The sequence below is a fragment of the Pholis gunnellus genome (genome assembly GCF_910591455.1).
Source record: "Pholis gunnellus genome assembly, chromosome: 23".
Taxonomy (NCBI): domain Eukaryota; kingdom Metazoa; phylum Chordata; class Actinopteri; order Perciformes; family Pholidae; genus Pholis; species Pholis gunnellus.
Genome location: NC_136550.1, coordinates 6,616,759 through 6,633,236, shown reverse-complemented (window position 1 = coordinate 6,633,236; position 16,478 = coordinate 6,616,759). Strand labels below are relative to the sequence as shown.

The 16,478-nt window shown below is 42.3% G+C and overlaps 2 protein-coding genes across 3 annotated transcripts; both read right to left on the bottom strand.

Annotated features, from left to right (window-relative positions):
- Window positions 1–2: 2 nt before the first annotated feature.
- LOC306715069 (E3 ubiquitin-protein ligase TRIM69) lies at window positions 3–5,468 on the bottom strand. Of its 2 annotated transcripts, none has more exons than XM_079185298.1 (10): window positions 5,403–5,468; window positions 4,608–4,657; window positions 4,067–4,206; window positions 3,767–3,865; window positions 2,599–2,733; window positions 2,288–2,410; window positions 2,027–2,155; window positions 1,315–1,393; window positions 1,186–1,212; window positions 3–1,090 (listed from the first exon to the last, which is right to left on the bottom strand). In XM_079185298.1, exons 2-10 carry the CDS (start codon window positions 4,639–4,641, stop codon window positions 555–557), a joined length of 1,302 nt encoding a protein of 433 aa, XP_079041424.1. In that variant the 5' UTR covers window positions 4,642–4,657; window positions 5,403–5,468; the 3' UTR covers window positions 3–554. The 2 variants fall into 2 exon arrangements, with proteins under 2 accessions (XP_079041424.1, XP_079041425.1); XM_079185299.1 differs by having other exon boundaries at window positions 2,599–2,730.
- Window positions 5,469–6,923: 1,455 nt separating this feature from the next.
- capgb (capping protein (actin filament), gelsolin-like b) lies at window positions 6,924–15,390 on the bottom strand. Its single transcript, XM_079185102.1, has 9 exons — window positions 15,259–15,390; window positions 11,173–11,363; window positions 10,198–10,352; window positions 9,542–9,700; window positions 9,234–9,383; window positions 8,405–8,491; window positions 8,172–8,304; window positions 7,504–7,595; window positions 6,924–7,330 (listed from the first exon to the last, which is right to left on the bottom strand). The coding sequence occupies exons 2-9, from the start codon at window positions 11,360–11,362 to the stop codon at window positions 7,265–7,267; spliced, it is 1,032 nt and encodes a 343-aa protein (XP_079041228.1). The 5' UTR covers window position 11,363; window positions 15,259–15,390; the 3' UTR covers window positions 6,924–7,264.
- Between the last annotated feature and the right edge of the window lie 1,088 nt (window positions 15,391–16,478).

The window sequence follows — 16,478 nt, the reverse complement described above, 5'->3', positions numbered from 1 at the left end:
ATGCATATTAAATATTTATTATGTTCATATCTGAAAGTGCATTATAAAGTGCATGCATGTATCTAGATGTATCACACTTTTGCGTCTACACATAAATATGAAAGTTGTCGAAATTGAAGTCCTCTTTCAAAACATTTCATTTAAAAAAAATAAATACTTTTATTTACTCCCAGGTTTTTGTTTCTCGTGGTCTGATAAGATTTCTCTTAAATCATTGCAGATTTTTTAGATCATTTTCGGAGTGTTATGATCAGATACATCTATCAACAACATCATCAGCACTTTGATATAGTTCAGCCTTTGTTAATGAGTTTAAAGTCTGACACAGAAGAGATTTTAAATTCAGCTTAAAAGGGCAGAAATTGACAGACATATTTAAAGCAACATTCAGAGAAGGAAAATTCATGTAAAATTCCAAATATTTGTGCGCTTTTGAAAGTCAGAGCTGACGCCGCTTTTCGGAAAACAAATCTTCATCTTCGTGCAGATTTAGTTTTCAACGCAATTTTTTGTTCAAGTCAAAGTGAATTCTTCCAAGCGTCCAGTCAGAGTCGTTAAGGCTCATCTATTTTCGTGTTTATTTGCTGGATGGTCATGCATGTGCGACCATCCAGCGGGGCGAACAGAGGGTACAGCTTCCCTCTGAAGCTCCCAGTGAAGGTGTAGATGTGGAACTTTGTTTCTGCGTTGTAGAAGGAGATCTGGCCCTCTTCGTAGTCTAAGTAGATCCCCATTCGTCGAGGCATGAGGCCGACGGGCAGTGGAGTCTCCGGCTTGGTGTAGGCGTAGAACTGGTTTGTGCTGCGCCATAAGACCCAATAGCCCTGGTTAGGGGTCATGGGGAACCGGCCCTGGCGCTTGGAGCCGGCAGTGGTCAGACCCACGCGCCAGCAGCCGTTCTTGGCTATGTCCACCTCCCAGTAGTGGCGGCCGCTGCCGTAGCCCTCCCAGCCCAGCACACAGGGCCAGCCGTCGAAGCGCTGCGAGCTGTGAGGCAGGTCGGACTCTGAGTGGCCCTCCTGGACCATACGCTGGTTCTCTGACAGCTGCAGCCAGGGGTGGTTGGTCATTGGGTCCAGAATCACATCAGCTGTCGGGACAAAGAAAGGGCCACAGATGAGTGTGTCGTCCTGTTTGCTTTTTCTCTGTGAGATGAGATGAAGATAAAACGGAGGCTGATCTTACCTGCTGCACTGCAAATCCAAGTCCAAACTGAAATTGAGACACGGACGTTATATTAAAGTCGCAAAGTATAAACCAGGGACGTGTTCATCGCACATATAGATTGAGACAAGATTAAGATTAGCTGCGCACCTGAGTTGGGGATGTATCTGGGAATTCCTGCTTTCCAGGTCCTTTGCTTTGCCAGTAACCACAACTGTGGAATCATTTTCTGAAAAGGAAGTAATAAAAATGTTTCATGAGAAAGAGCATCTTTATAGCCTCTCGTTATGACCACGCAATTTTAAATATCATGTAAATGCTGTGGTGATACCGCTGCCTTTATGAAAGCAATGACGCAAAACGCAAGGTTCCTTGCCCTGTTTTTCTCTTCAAACACTAAATAAAAGCCCTGGAAGTCATAACCACACACATATAGAGCAAAGAGCAGCGTATTGTTACTGCACAAGTCATGTGACGTATTCATGCCTCAACTCTGGCTGAAATACACAGGCTCCAACCCCAAAATAATCCTTCAATCTTTGCTGCAAACACCACACCATCTCTGAAGATAAATCAGTTATCAGGGACATTTCATGTTGCAATGAATCATGTCAGAGGCAGATCATATAAACTAAATCACCAAGTTCATTTATTGACGCTCTGGAGGAGCAGGGTTCACTCAAATCACACGCTACATAAAGCTGTTTCATAACCGCGCCATGCCTGCACTGCGTGGTGTCATTTAACAACTGCGTGTCTTTCTTTCTTTCATTTCTTTTTTTTTTTTTAGAGATGAACCTCAGACTGTTTCTTTGTGTGACTCGGGGGGGGGGGGGGGGGGGGGGGGGGGGGGGTTTCTCACCGTGCTGTCCTCTTTGAGCAGAGACCAGGTGATGAACTCCAGCAGAGGCAGCAGGTTAACCAGACGTTTCTTCTTCAGGCCGAGCTGACGCAGCACTTTACCCAGCTCGTCGCTCGCAACGCCGCAACTCTGGAAACACACACAAAAAAAAAAAGATTCCTTAAAAAGAAAAACACGTGACAATAACTCTGACAAAGTGCTCGCCGGCTTGAGAGTAAAACTAAATAATTGTCCTTTGTTTTTCTGCTTTTGTTTTCTCACCTCAGTCGCCTTTTGTAGCTCCTTTGCCCACTCCATGATCCTCATTTGTGCCTTCTCATTGGCGTCCTCTTCTTTATTTTCATTCTCTTCACTCTCTGATGCCCAGGGCTTCTCCTTCAGGAGCTGAGGACACAAATGCAGGACGTTAAGATTGATATTTTTGCTGTTTGTTATATCAGAATACGTTTCCTCTCACAACCACAGCTGTTCCAAAGATTGCACCCTCAACCACTCATTGATAGTCACTGTATGGTCTCTTTTGAGCACCACAGTACTCAATCACACATTGGCTCATGTGTGTGTGCACTGACCCTGTCGACATGGTGGAGCTCGTCGGCCCACTCCAGGATCAGTTTCCTGCTCTCCTCAAGACTGCGCTCGGAGCGGCTGTCTGAACTCTGGGACTCTTTCTTACTGGTGCCCTCCTCTGGATCACCGCCGCCCTGCTTAAACACAACACACTGTCAGACGATGTCATACCCTCTGAAGAACACAATGGTGGCGGCACTATGACAATAAGATGACATAAAGACAAATGTCGACGGTAATGTGAGTTTCAAGGCTCAGGAAAATTTGGGCACTGACTGTTTTTGTTTACACGAGCTAATATTATGAAAGTCATATGAGCTCATGGTAAAGATTATGGTACATAACATGTCGAGGCCCACCCTGCACGTCCAAGCGCTGCAGGCGCAGAGGGTCATGTAACCGGCCTATAAAAGAGTCAATAAACGCGTTTGCTTTCAGCACACACCCATTCAAATAACCACGTCGTCACTCTGCATGACCAAGCAAAGTAATGGTTTCCCATAGCAGCGCTTATCCAATCCGTATTGTGATGAATCCTCATTTCTCTGACAGAATCAAAAGGCTCTCATCCGTTTGTTCGACATTTGACCTGAGCTGGCAAACAACAAGCGTCTACATTGACAAGAAATTGAAGGATGATAAAAGGAGAAACAAACATGAGCTCTTCCTCGTCTTGTTTCTTAAGTCTACAGTTGACGGGCAAGATATTCACACAAACCTTTCTGTATTTGGTCTTTGCCCTCTACATTCACACGTGATACTGCTGTTCATGAGTGAATATTGTACAGGATTTTAATTTCTCTTTCACCTAAAAAGTCAATAAGAAAACTACAGGTAGCGCTGGCTGCTGTCTGAGTCTTAACTGAAACAAGAACATGGATCACGTTTCCCCACGGCTTCAGGTATCTTTTTATGATTGATTGTAAAGTTCTTTATAAAGCTTTAAAACTTGCTTCTATATCCAGAGATTTTCTTTCATGTTCTGTTCCAGCCAGATCACCAAGGTCCTCCACTTCTTTTCTTTAATATGCACCTTATTCGTCACATTATTGTTATTATTATTCGCTTTTATGCCTCTGATACTAGAACGACAGGCTCTCTTTGTATTTTCAAAAGGAAATTGGAGAACTTTTTTTATTTCGTTTTTTCCTTCCTTCTCGCATGTCCTACCTTGCAGACTTGATCCACCTGCTCCTTCCAGTGATGGATGAACTGCACACACTCCTGCAGGCTGCGTAGATCCTTCATGCCGTTCTGACGAGGATGTTGCTGCAGGAAACGCAACAGGTCACGTTTACATGTGTATTCCTGCTGTAGGCTTTTTTTTTTTTTTTTTTTACGATAGTCAAAAACCCAAATGGGAAATTCATACAGGTTTTTTAAAAAATATGGTCAAACAAAACAGAATCACTTAAATAATGTAAATAGAGAAATATCAGTTTAATCAAAATCAAGGCTGTTTTGATGTACCGTGTGTTTGGTGGGGTTGTTGGTGCCTCTGCTGGGGGCCGAGCTGTGAATCTGGACGTCCTCCTCGGGCAGCGTCCAGCGTACGGCCCCGATGGAGCTGCTCTGGGTGCCGCTGTCACCCAGCTTCAGCATGTCCACTCCTGCAGGGGGACAAATTCAGAAGAAAAACGTCTTTTGAGTTCCAGTTAATATGAGTTCAACACGGTTGATTTCCAATACAAGCATCCAGAAACAATTAGGAAGGTTTACTTTTCCAACAAAGGAAGTAAATCAACATGACAGCGTATTGATATTCCAATCGTAATAATAGAAAATATAATTAATAGCGATTCAGAGTGGCTTGAAGAGTTTCGGCGATCAATTATTTACAGACACAATCAAAGTCTTTAAACCCTGAATGACTGTAAACATTTATGAGCATCAGATTGGATGTGAGCTCCATGACGTCTTATTATCTGCCCAGGGTTCAGTTATCGAGCATGACTGTAGAAGAGAAGTGGCTTTGGCAGTGATTGAATGAAGATATTTTAGTAAAACCTACTTTTAGCAGTTTTCAGGATACTCTTCATCTCCATGGTGGCGTCCTCACAGCTGTGAAGCAGAGGATAAGACAAATGTAATGCTGATGAAAGAGGTAAAAGCAGCAATACAGAAATATAAAAATACAAGTAAATTACAAGTAAAAGTCCGGCATTGACACTGTAAGTAATATTAATAAAATGCACTTCATGTATCGAGAGTAAAACGGCCCCTGTCAGTTGCTTATATTGACTATTTTATCATTGAATCATTTTTTACTGATGTATAAATGTGTAGTCGGAACCAATTTTAACTATTTTATTGAATGTTAAATCGATAGCAATAGATCAAATATTTCCAGATTTACGTTCTCTTTGTCAAGAAAATTCTTATTAATAATTCTTATTATTATTAATTAATTTCTTAATTTCAATGGAAATATGATACAGATACAGAATGTTGAGAAACATACTATTGCTGTATGTGATACACTCCAAAAAGCTATATATTTGCTCTAAAATACATTTTTTACTGTAATTGCTAAACACTTAGAAAAACAATTTAAACATGTTCATCATTTATGATAATAACCATTTATTTAGAAAGAATTCTGTGATGCCTGAGTATCAATTTACTGTATGAGTTTATAAGTTTATAAAGCTTGTGATCATATCCAAATTATAATAATTGAATCTATACTGAATATAAATTCAGAAGAAAATGTTAATATGTTGTTATAGATTCAGTCATATCACGCAGACCTGTATCAAAGACATATACCACAGTGTATAGTAGGCTGGTGTTCATTGTTTCATACCTCTTGTCTGAGGGAGCGGTGGTGCAGCTCTGCTGGTGGAGACGACTGGACAGCCGCTGCGCTCCAGTCAGCGGTTTTGTTCCTCTCTGTGTCTCTCTGATCTTTGGACTCTTTTATGGCCTCTGAGGTGATGCTGGAAAGGTCTCTGACACGAAATCTAACGGCTTCTCGGTAACTGCTGGCACGATTCCAATAAGAGCACGTCGGCCTGATTTCTTTTATCTGGATGGATTTGGAGTTTGTCCATTTTGTCCATTATAGGGAAGACGTTTCAGACTTATGTAGAGGGAAAAGGAGAAAACCTAAAGGTTTGATCATAATCTTAAACCATAAATTAATGTAAACATTTTTTAAGGCAGTTTTAAATCACAACTTTTCCGAGGAATGATGGTTTAATCCCATGCCTTTTATACTTTTTTCCTCATATTTGTCTCTTTTCAAGATAATATATGATCCGTGACACACACAGAACAGAAAGTAAGCTTCAAATATCATGCTTGCAATGCAGGAAAATCATAAAATAAACAACCACCTCACACGGTTGACATATTTGCGACCCATTTACTTCCTGGTTAGCTCTTGGAAGAAAGACGTCATTGCACCAGGGTCTTCTTATCCCACATCACCAGCCTGCCCTATGACCTGCAGTCATCAGCCTAATAGGCCATAAATACACAACACTCAACCAGACAGTATTTATTTTAGCCTTCAGTGGCCGTTGAAGCAGCGGTAACATGGACGTTTAACAAATGAGGATCCATATGCACTTGCATATTTAGTTATTCAGCAACTTTGAACAGCAACACAAGACAATACAAAAAGACCTGTAAAAAGAGTCATTTAAAATACGAGAAGAAGGCAGGTATTTCTGCACGTTTCTTTTTTATATATGTATATACCTCAGTAATTTAAATAGTTTTATTTATTTGTATTATCATTTTGTAAAGTATCATTATTGGTTTTATGTACATAGATGGCTCAGAGTGTATGGGTGGGTATACGGGGGAACCCATTTTGGAATAAAGTGATGTATTGTGTTCAAAATCAATAAAGATTTGTGATACAAAAATAAGAGACCATGAAGCTATTACTTTTTAAGATGTGACGAGGCATGCATTTCAAATCTTATTATATAATAATGCAATTTAAAAAACAGCCCTGTGAGTGAAATAGTCACTATATGATTCAGGAGTATTATTACTGATGCATTAATGTATCATTTCACTGTTGTAGGTGGAGCGAACTGAACCAATCCATACACTGTTGGGTGGTTTCATAGAACAATGCATCATAAACAGATAACACAACCTAGTTGAAGTGCCTCAAACCTTTACGTAAGTACCGCACTGATTACAGTGGACCATGACTGTGACGTCAAACAGGGTTGTTGCGTGCAAGTAATAGAGAGGGTGTAGTTTAAACAACGTTATGCAAAGACCGTTGTCATGGGCGTTTCTGTGGCTGAGTCTCATAAAGCGAATTTGTTGGGGGAAAAAAAAAAAAAATCAGACCACATCCTTTAGCAAGCAGCTTCAGATTTATTGTCAAATGCGGGCAAATCTGTGACACTAGAACAAATGTAAAAAAAGAAGAAAAAAATCCAAACTCGTTTAAATTATAATCCTTAAAATCTCAACAGAAGAAACGTGTTTGCATTTATAAAAGTGGCATCACATCTCTTATTCTACCAGTTTCAAAACAAGCCAAAGAGTGCTCTGTCAGCACGGTACCTTACAAATATGTACATACAAGTACATGCATATATAAAAAAAAAACGTTTTCTACGTCAGATGCTGTCTGATTTCAGATGTACAGCTTCTCCTCGCTTGCAGGATTTTTGTCAAATGTTCCCATGAAATGTTTTAGTTCCAGTTCAGGAAGAACTGCTTGAAGATCATGGTCTCCTTCCCCTGTGGAAGTATCTCCACCTGCAGCACAATACACAGACACATTTACAGCAGGGAGGCGATAAACTAGACCCGTGAATAACCCTTTAACGTCATTACGAGCCGCTGTAAAAGGCTGCAGGAGCCTTTTACAGCGGGAGAGCGGCTATAGAATAACATTTACAGTAAGTGAGAGACTAGTTTAGAATCAGTACCTGTGTTTTCATCCTGGGGTACTTCATTTGTTCGATGAAGTCATCCGCCGTCTGTAGGGCCATCTGCTTCTCCTCATCGTTTGCTCCAGTACCTGACAGCCAATCGATGTCTCACATTAGCACTGGCAGTTTAATGTATATGCAGCATATTGTTAGTGGATCCTTATCAGCTGCTAGGAGCATAACAGCTACTCCTTCTTGTGTCCACAGGAGAAAATAACTGTTTCAAGTATGTATGTAAGTAGAAATGAGACACGGCATGGCAGGCTTAGTTATGGAGGCTTCATTTAGTTTGGTTGCTCACATCGTTTTAGTGTTTTTCTTGCGCTGCATTACTTTGAAATAAAACTCTGTTCCTAGAAATAAACCCTTAGAAAACATTATGTAACATGTCATGTTCAGTCAGAGATTAGCAGCTAAATTGTACGGTAACTACAAAATAATGCTGGTGTTGTTTAAGAAATGCTCATCCTTCACTTTTTCCAAGTGCGGCCTTGCGACTCTCCTCCCTGTGAAAACTTGTCAGCCATGATTTTTCACGATGCTCATTAAAATTGGATCCAATTAGATACCGAATATCACTGGCATGTAACGACGATCACTTTCCTCGGTATGCATTTCAAGGCGCCACCAGTTTGCTGGTTCGGGGTCAAGTAGTACTTCCTCACCTTTCCAGACGAAGATCTTTCCGTTGGCGCCGTTGTCCAGAATGAAGCAGTCGTCGCGAACCAGCAGATCCTTGGCAAACGGGCTCTTCTTCAACACTTTGGTCATGGTCATGGAACCTGTCGCGTTAGACACCTGTGGAGCAAATGAAGGTACACATTTTCATACTTGAAGTATGTAAAATGGTGGTTTGATGCATCGGGGCAGTTTTAAAAGCTTTTGCAGATGCCGTTACCTTGTAGAGGGAGGCAGAGTTGGAGGTGTCTGCTTGCTTGTCCTCCTCTGGTGTGCTCTCTGCCAGCTCAGGCATCTGTCCCAGGACCTGCTCAGCAACCAGAACAAAACACCCACAGCTTGTTTTTCAGGATTTCATTCAGTTGATTTTCAATCATTTTTGGTGATTGACCTGGAAAGCATGCGCTTGTTTTCTTTTTTGAGATAATGGAGATATGCACATGTTGAATTCATTTCGTCTGTGACTTTAAAACGGTTACAATAACCTGCTGAATCTATTGTTGTCCTCACATTTAACTCGCTTTAAGTCTTTCTGGCTTCTGATTGGTTACTTCAGTCATGAAGCTGAGGGAAGTGTGAAGAACAGTAAAGTGCTGCTTAATAAGAACGTTTTCCGTCTCCTTCCAGATGTTTCTTCTCAACAAGAGTGATCCAACCGCCGCCAATCCAATATTGAACCCTCACGTCACACTAATGATGAAGCTACAGGCAGCAGACGGTCGGCTTATAGAAGACACAAAGGGAAACAGCTGTTCTGCCTCTGTTCAAACCAGGCCTTCTACAGCTCACTAATTAACACATTTATAGCATGAAGACACGAGGGTGGTTACGGTTTTTGCTTTATCTAAATCCTAGACAGAAAGCAAATGGTTCCGTTATAATTTTAAATTAATTTATGTCCTTTTTAATTCAAATTATTTTCATTTACTTTCAGAATTGGGACCTTTGATGCACGTAATTCCCCTTCTCTCTGTCCCCAAATCCAGTCTGGTTTCTCTACGCTGTCAAATAAAGGCGATACAAATAAGACACGAACATAAAGCCTTTACCTTCAGCATCTCCTCAGGCTCGTCCCCCTCGTTGATGTCCACAATGCGGGCTTTGCCGTGTCTGTCCGTGTCACGGATCAGCGAGGCGATCTCGCGCACCATCTGCTTCTCGAACATGTTGGCCTGCGACCCGATCCACGACACGATGGTCTGGAGGGCCAAACGAGACGGCATGAGATCACAACAACTGTGAAAACTGTCACATTATTCATATTCACCTCATTCACAACCAACTTTATTTGAGATCACAACAGTTCGCTGAGTGCTTAGGCCAACTTGGTGAAAGCTGACAGGTGTTTTCGCTTCACCTCTCCAAGGTCGAGGATGAAGCAGTCTCCTTTGTTGAAGCTGCTCCAGGACAGCTCCACCTCCTTGGCACGGATGTTGCGTTTCCCTTTGATCTGGTACAACCTCTGCACCGTCCCGGAGCACTGAGTCCTCCTGAAGCCCGACTCCACTCCGCCCACCTGTGAGAGACATGCATGGGATATTCATGTCAAGGCATTGAGGCTTTTAGGTTTTATTTCTTTATTTTTATTTGTCCTGCTGGGAAATGAAAGCTGTAACACGGTGTGTTTTAACAAGCGCAACTTGGCGCCCTGCGAATGGGGTTGGGTGAACTTTGGAACAATGGCCTTAATATCCAGGGCGCTGTAAAGTCATAAAAGGGATTAAGCCAGCAATAAGCAGATGGCAGATAAAATGAGAAATATGTTTTGCATCACAACAATCTAAAAATGATTTAAGTTTCGTTGAAATTGCAAGTTCAACACTTACTTAACACATCATAATACATTTTTCTATTATTCTATTTGACTCTTTTTTAAAAAGCTATTTCTGTGTCTTGCAGTGTGTTTATTTTCCATCTTGTCATAATATACAAAAACGATAAGAATTTCTCTCATATTTCGATGGCGTTTAAAGCGCCTGAACATGCAGAATCGGGTCTTTTTTTTCCCCTCACCTTGTAGCTGACGCCTCTGGGGAAGAGGGCCATGAACTCCGGGGACTCGTAGCCCTGGACGTGCCTGTGCTGAATGGGGTCGCCGCTCAGAAAGTTGTCCAGCTGGGTGGCCAGCATGGCGCACGCTACCTGCTCGTCCCTGGACGACTTCTCACCTACGACAGAGAAGGGGTTAGTCAGTAAGAGAGGAAAGAACTGATTATTGAGTTCACAAAACTGATTTTATGAACATCTTTTTCTTCAACACATGTAGGCGACCTTACTTTCTGTTCATAGCTTCTGATTTAGTCTTAATGAACCTTTTGGTTTATTAGAGGGAAGTGTGATCTTTGAGTGACATGAGAAAAAAAGGAAAAATCATTAAGAAATGAGGCCGGAAGGGGTTAACATGCCACAGTATGAGGAACAAAGAGCCGCTGACAGAGGTGACGGGTCATGGAGACAAAAGAGACGAGAAGCAAACAGTGTGTCGGCCAGCGGGCGCACAAAGACAACAAGGTCAGTTGTAAACAAGTGGAGGACGGAGGGAGGCTTCATAGAGACGCTTGAGCACAGAGAGCCGTCTCCAAGCTACAACAATCAGCTTAGTGTTACCTAAGCACCGGATACATGCTGGAAACAACAGCCACATTTGAGTACTGTAGCGGTCCTGCATTTTTAATGGGGCCCCCGCTCCAAAAACCCATCCCAGTTTCCCTCGGGACTTCTTACTCGCTCCCTCCTCTCATCGTCAACTCCTTCCCTCTCCATCCAGCCTCTCTCCTCATGTGTCATCACCATTAGTGGGATGACGGGGCCGGAATTAGGTGTGTAGTAAGCGCTGGACTAATGGTTAGTGGCTTTGCGTGACAGAGTGAAATAGAAATAGGAAAAGTGTCTCTTCAAGTCAGGACTACACATTTAAGTGTAAAAAGGTTTTGACTTGTGTTGCTTTCTTCACGACAGACATTGTTAACCCAGATGTTTCTCTCTCACCTATCCACATGTGGAGGTCGGCTCCCAATTCACCGCGGTTCTCCAGCACCAGGTAGGAGTCCCCGTTATAAAAGGATCCGACCTCGGAGGGATCCAGCGGCACCGCCTTCATCTTCTCCACCCTCCACACTCGGAGGCCCGGCTCGCTGACCTCTGGACCAAACTGACCCGGTGCTGCCTTGGGGAGCATACTGCCGGGAGAGAAGAAGAAGAAAAGAACGGTAAGACGAAAGGAAAGGGGACACACTTTGCTGTGGAGAGGGCAGAAAATATGAGGGAACCGGCTGACAAATGTGATTTTTTTTACAATGAATAACAGTCAGGTGGAACTCTGAGTCATACCTAGTTTAAGCAATTCCCCTCCTACAGAAGGGAAAGAGGTTGGCTGAAACAGGAAGTGTAAATCCATCGAGTTGCGGCATGTTTCCATGCGGGAGTGGATGCTCGGTTTTGGTCGGAGTTAAAGAGAAGTAAAAGCAGAAGTCAAGTCGTCGAGGCAAATTCAGAAAGTGCCAAAGTTGTCACGATCAGAAGACGGGTGTCCATTTCTTGACATTCACACTTAAGTTTTACAGAACTCTACTGCTCTCCACACCGACAGAAATATTAAGTAAAACGTGTCAAACTGCAAAGACCAGAGCTCAACACGGACACCCCCCAAACCGCAATCCCTTTAGGTAGGACAGAGCGGTTGATGTACAACAACACTTAGACTTGACACAAAATGAGGAGTTGTGTTGCTGCTTAACAACCACAGGCTACATTACATCACTTCTATGCAACACAAGACCAAGCACGCCACACTAACTAAGCCAGGCGTGGCTGTATGCAAGCAAGATCAGGTCACAGGTGGGACTGAGCCAGGTATGGATTTGGATGAGTCACTCTAATGTACACCTCTCTCTGTCTGGTGGTTTCTTCCCACCATTACACACAGGTTGTTTATATACTACACCCGAACACACCTCTTACTCTTCCTCTGTTCTTGCCTTGCCGCCTTGTATTTTGCATGACAAGTGAGGTTTGTAGAGAGACACGTTACTGCTGCCTTTCTGTTCCTATTTTCTCTCACTGTGTGCCGAAACTGAGATACATTCACCGTTTGGCCTCTTTATCAAAAATGTAAAGTCATTATTTTCATAGGAATCAAAATAAAAACAAGTTAAAACTTAGTAAATACAATTTTTTTTACACAAAACAACAAAAATGAGGAATGTAAAGATGGTATATCTGTCGGGGAAAGAGGAAACAATGTAAAACTCAAGGTCCACTTGCTAGCTACTTCCTGAGCTTTTAACTTTCAACCATATCTCATGGTCTTCCTCGGCCGGTGGAGATCTCGAGATATCATGCGACGTAAGTTACGCAATGAACTGAAGTATGTTCAGTTGTAAGAGAACTTCATGTGACGAACAACTGAGCTTCAGTATATCCTCTGAGGAAGACCATGAGATGCAGCTGAAAGCTAAGATCAAGAACTTTTACTCAAAAAGTTGTTTGATTAAAAAACAACAACAAAGAACAGAGCTTTCAGCTTTCAAACATGGTCTTCCTCAGCAGATAGAGACAAGCTCAGTTCATCATGTGATGTAACATGACAAACTGGAGTTTGCTCAGTTCATTTAGTGATAACTAAGCTATATCCACTGAAGAGGACACATCTGAGTTGTTTTTGTTGTTGTTTACGTGCTGTTTTAAGGTCAAGAATGAACTTTTTCCTAATTTTCAGTTTGATTGACTACGCGAGAAATCGACTTTAGCACTTCTTGACTGAAGAGAAAGACACGCATTTAAGTTATCAGATGCACTATAAGAGTGTTCTATATCTGCAGTTTCGTGCTTCCACAGATAATCAAAGGATTAAGAAGATTTCCTGGATGATACCACACGAGCATTTGAAACCATATCAAACTCAAGTTACAGCTACTGATAAAGGAGGACTGGTAAACAAACAATTATCATGATTAAGGTGATTGGAGTCAACTAAGGACACGGATCAAACATGCAAAACTTCAGCCACAAACTGTGGTCAGTCAAACAGGATGTCGCAACAGCAACGCCCCTTTCCGTTTTGGGGGGTTTTCAGTTTGGAAGGTAGTTTTTACGACTCAGTCACTCTCATCTCCTGTTATCTGATATCAGCTCAAACTCATGTTAATAAACTTCTCCATCGATAAACAGGTGCGGTCCACTGACCAAAACAAACCAGACGGAGAGAGTAAAAATGCAGCAGAGTGAATATATGAACACATAAGTTGGTAAGAGGAGGTAAGGGAGCGAGGAAAGGGCCTGAGGCAGCACATGCAGGGCCCTGAGTTAAGGTTACAATGCTTGGACAGCCGCTCCAAGAGCACGTACAGGGAGGCAGAGAAAAAGGCCCGATACACTTAACTGTATGATGTCCTGAGGTACCTCCAGCATGCTGTCTGACTCCGGCTCCATTCTGCGTGTCCAGTGGTGTGTGTGTGTGTGTGTATGTGTGTGTGACCCGGTGTGTGTGTGGGGTTGTAAGGGATCGAGAGGTCTGGCGAGGAGGAGTGTTAGCGCTCACCTGGCCTGGTTAGCTTATATGTGAGAGGTAACTGGAGCCGGTGTGATGAAAGCCTACCTGCCGCCTGAGGATAGGACGCTGTGTGTGTGTGTGTGTGTGTGGGGGGGGGGGAAGCAGAGTCGGGTTCCTGGTTCCTGGCTAAAGCTAAACACCATGTGGATAATTAGTGGGAGAGCAAACTGCTGGCTCCTCCATCTTTCCACTCTTCCCTTCTCCTCTGACTCCAGCTCTTCCTCCCTCCTACTTTACCCTGTTTACTCTCGTTCTACGCAAAGCCCAACACAAGCTCTCACACTTTCCCAAGCAGCGGTGTAGCTCGTTCACTTTAGGCCCTCAACACTCTGAACACCCATTCCTCCATTTCTATCGTCGCCACGCCACCGTCATTCATTTACAAACTCTGAAAGCGTCTGCAAAAGCAAATACAAGTCACTAGGCCGTTCACAGTAGTCACAACATGTGGAAAATCTTCTTAATTGACCCTTTAAATTATTATTGTTATTATTATTTTGTAATTTAAGGGCACACCCTGTATTTTGTGGCTCTTGGTAGTGAGCACTAGTCCTAAAATGATCAGTAAACATAACTTCTGAAATGTGAGATCTGCTCTTTGTCTTGTGTTATTAGCGTTGAGCGAGTTATTTAAGGATCGAATCTCTTTAGTCCAATCTTGTCGTTTACATCAAGGGAATAAGAAAAGAAATGAAGAAAGGAATACATTCAAACGTTAGTCTTCATTATGTCACCCAAAGAGAAGACAAGGCCGACATTAAAAGATTTTAAAAACAGATCGAAGCCCTTTTGACCCGAGTGGTCAGTGGGGGTTCGATGGAGGAGACATGGAGATCAGAGGGGTTTAGATGGAAACAAGAGGTCACCGTTGGGCTGCAGGGGTCACCGACTCAATCAGTCATTCATGCGTTGATAACCAGACAGAAATATGAGAGCAGACAATATGTAGGCGGACAGAGCGGCAGGCGTGGAGAGACCTGAGAGCAATCTGTCAATTGATGGGTGAGTGTAGACAGTGTGTGTGTGTGTGTGTGTGTGTGTGTTTATACACTGTATGAGATTAGGAGACTGAAATCCGTCAGGGTGTTGCAGATGGGGAGAAATTGAGAGGACCAGAGAACAAAGAGGAAGGAGCAGGAAGCAATTCTTGCTTTGATACCCAACCCTAATTTTAAGGAAGTTGCTGCAAGTAAGACCAGGATGATGTGTAGGAAGTGAGACATGGACACACCGGGTAAGGACACTAAAGGTTGGTTTCCCCCACTGACAACAGAAAAAGGTGGAGCAGACAATAAGCAAAGAGTTTGAATGTCTCGCTGGAGTTAAACTAAAGATTCATTGTCCCGTTGTGAGATCCCTCAGCTGATTTCAAGAGAAGGAATGCGATGAGCAAACAGGGACAGAAGTGTAAGGGAGGCAAAATAGAAAACAAAATTCCTTCAGGGTGAAAGAAAAGAAACGGACAAAGAAAGAACAAATCAGACTGTACAGCAAAAAAAATAAGGTTGATGTTGAAAACTTACCTTGGAGAGTGAGTTGGCGGTGGGACACAACACGTCTGAGCGGAGAGCGGAGAGAAAAGCAGTCATGCAAGGAGAAACACGTCCCTAAACCCACAAATTCTTTACACACACACACACACACCATATTTCCTGCCTCTGTCTCTGGCAGCCTTAGCCCAGCCCTCTGACTCAACCACAAAAGAAGTAAAAAAGTGCGGAAACTTGATTGAATAACTTCAAATGGAGGAAGAGGAAGCAAACTAGGCCTACTTCACAAATCCTTATTCATCTGATGAAACAGCTCATTTTCAACCTGATTTGTAGTACTTGAATTTCATTACTTTCTTAACAAAATACAAAAATGAGGTGACACAAAAACACAAATTACAAAAGAGGGGTTTTAAAAAATATCACTTTTTAAAAAGGTGAACTCTCCTTCTAAACAACTGCCCTCTCATACATGACGAGCTCCACAGTTGGTAAATATCCCCACAGCAACCGATCTCAACCCACCTCGCAGTCAGACATGGATTCCCCCAAATCAAACAAGCCCAGAGAGAAACCTGTGATTCATGATTACTAACCTGACGGAGCCACATTCAGGAGAGGAAAGATCAGTCTGACTTGAGTTTAAATGTACGAAGTACCACTCAGTCTACTGGATTTCATTGGATAGTCTAAGTAACAGTTTTAAATGAGGTGGAATTAAAATTTAAACAAGAAAATACACACACGTTTAAGCAAAAATGACTAAATAAGGTCAACACAAATGTTTTAAGTAGCCGACAGATCATGTGACTATGTGATTACCAACTCGCGTTGTGCTTAGAGGAGATCCAAGAGTTTCCAGAGATAGCACATCATATGTCAGGTAGGACTTTGTGGAAATGTGCATAAAATGAACTCAACTTTATGTATTTATTGTCACCTGTCATGTAAACATGCAGCCCAACATGCTTCACATATAGAGTAAAAATTACAACTAAATGTATTTATTTTTAAATCGATGAATAAGAGTCAGATGGAATAAACACCTGGGTTTCAAATAATGTAAAAGAAAAACATGATTACAGCTTAAAAACTAAGGCACATGTCACCAATAATGTAATTAATGGTGCAGCTATGCGTGAATGAGTTTTAGTATTTCACTCAAACAGCTTCAATGAGGAGCTGGAAGGAGCACTATATATATATATATATATATATATATATATATGATGCTGTCACACAGTGTGACATAA

What these genes read in the sequence shown, in the direction of transcription:
- LOC306715069 (XM_079185298.1), bottom strand. Translation starts at nt 4,641, where the DNA reads ATGGAGATGAAGAGTATCCTGAAAACTGCTAAAA. An exon ending in ACAACCCCACCAAACACACG is followed by an intron (nt 3,866 to 4,066) that starts GTACATCAAAAC and finishes CGTTTCCTGCAG; the next exon opens with CAACATCCTCGTCAGAACGG. An exon ending in AGCTACAAAAGGCGACTGAG is followed by an intron (nt 2,156 to 2,287) that starts GTGAGAAAACAA and finishes GTGTGTTTCCAG; the next exon opens with AGTTGCGGCGTTGCGAGCGA.
- capgb (XM_079185102.1), bottom strand. Translation starts at nt 11,362, where the DNA reads ATGCTCCCCAAGGCAGCACCGGGTCAGTTTGGTCCAGAGGTCAGCGAG. An exon ending in CCAGAGGCGTCAGCTACAAG is followed by an intron (nt 9,701 to 10,197) that starts GTGAGGGGAAAA and finishes TGTCTCTCACAG; the next exon opens with GTGGGCGGAGTGGAGTCGGG. An exon ending in ACTCTGCCTCCCTCTACAAG is followed by an intron (nt 8,305 to 8,404) that starts GTAACGGCATCT and finishes TTTGCTCCACAG; the next exon opens with GTGTCTAACGCGACAGGTTC.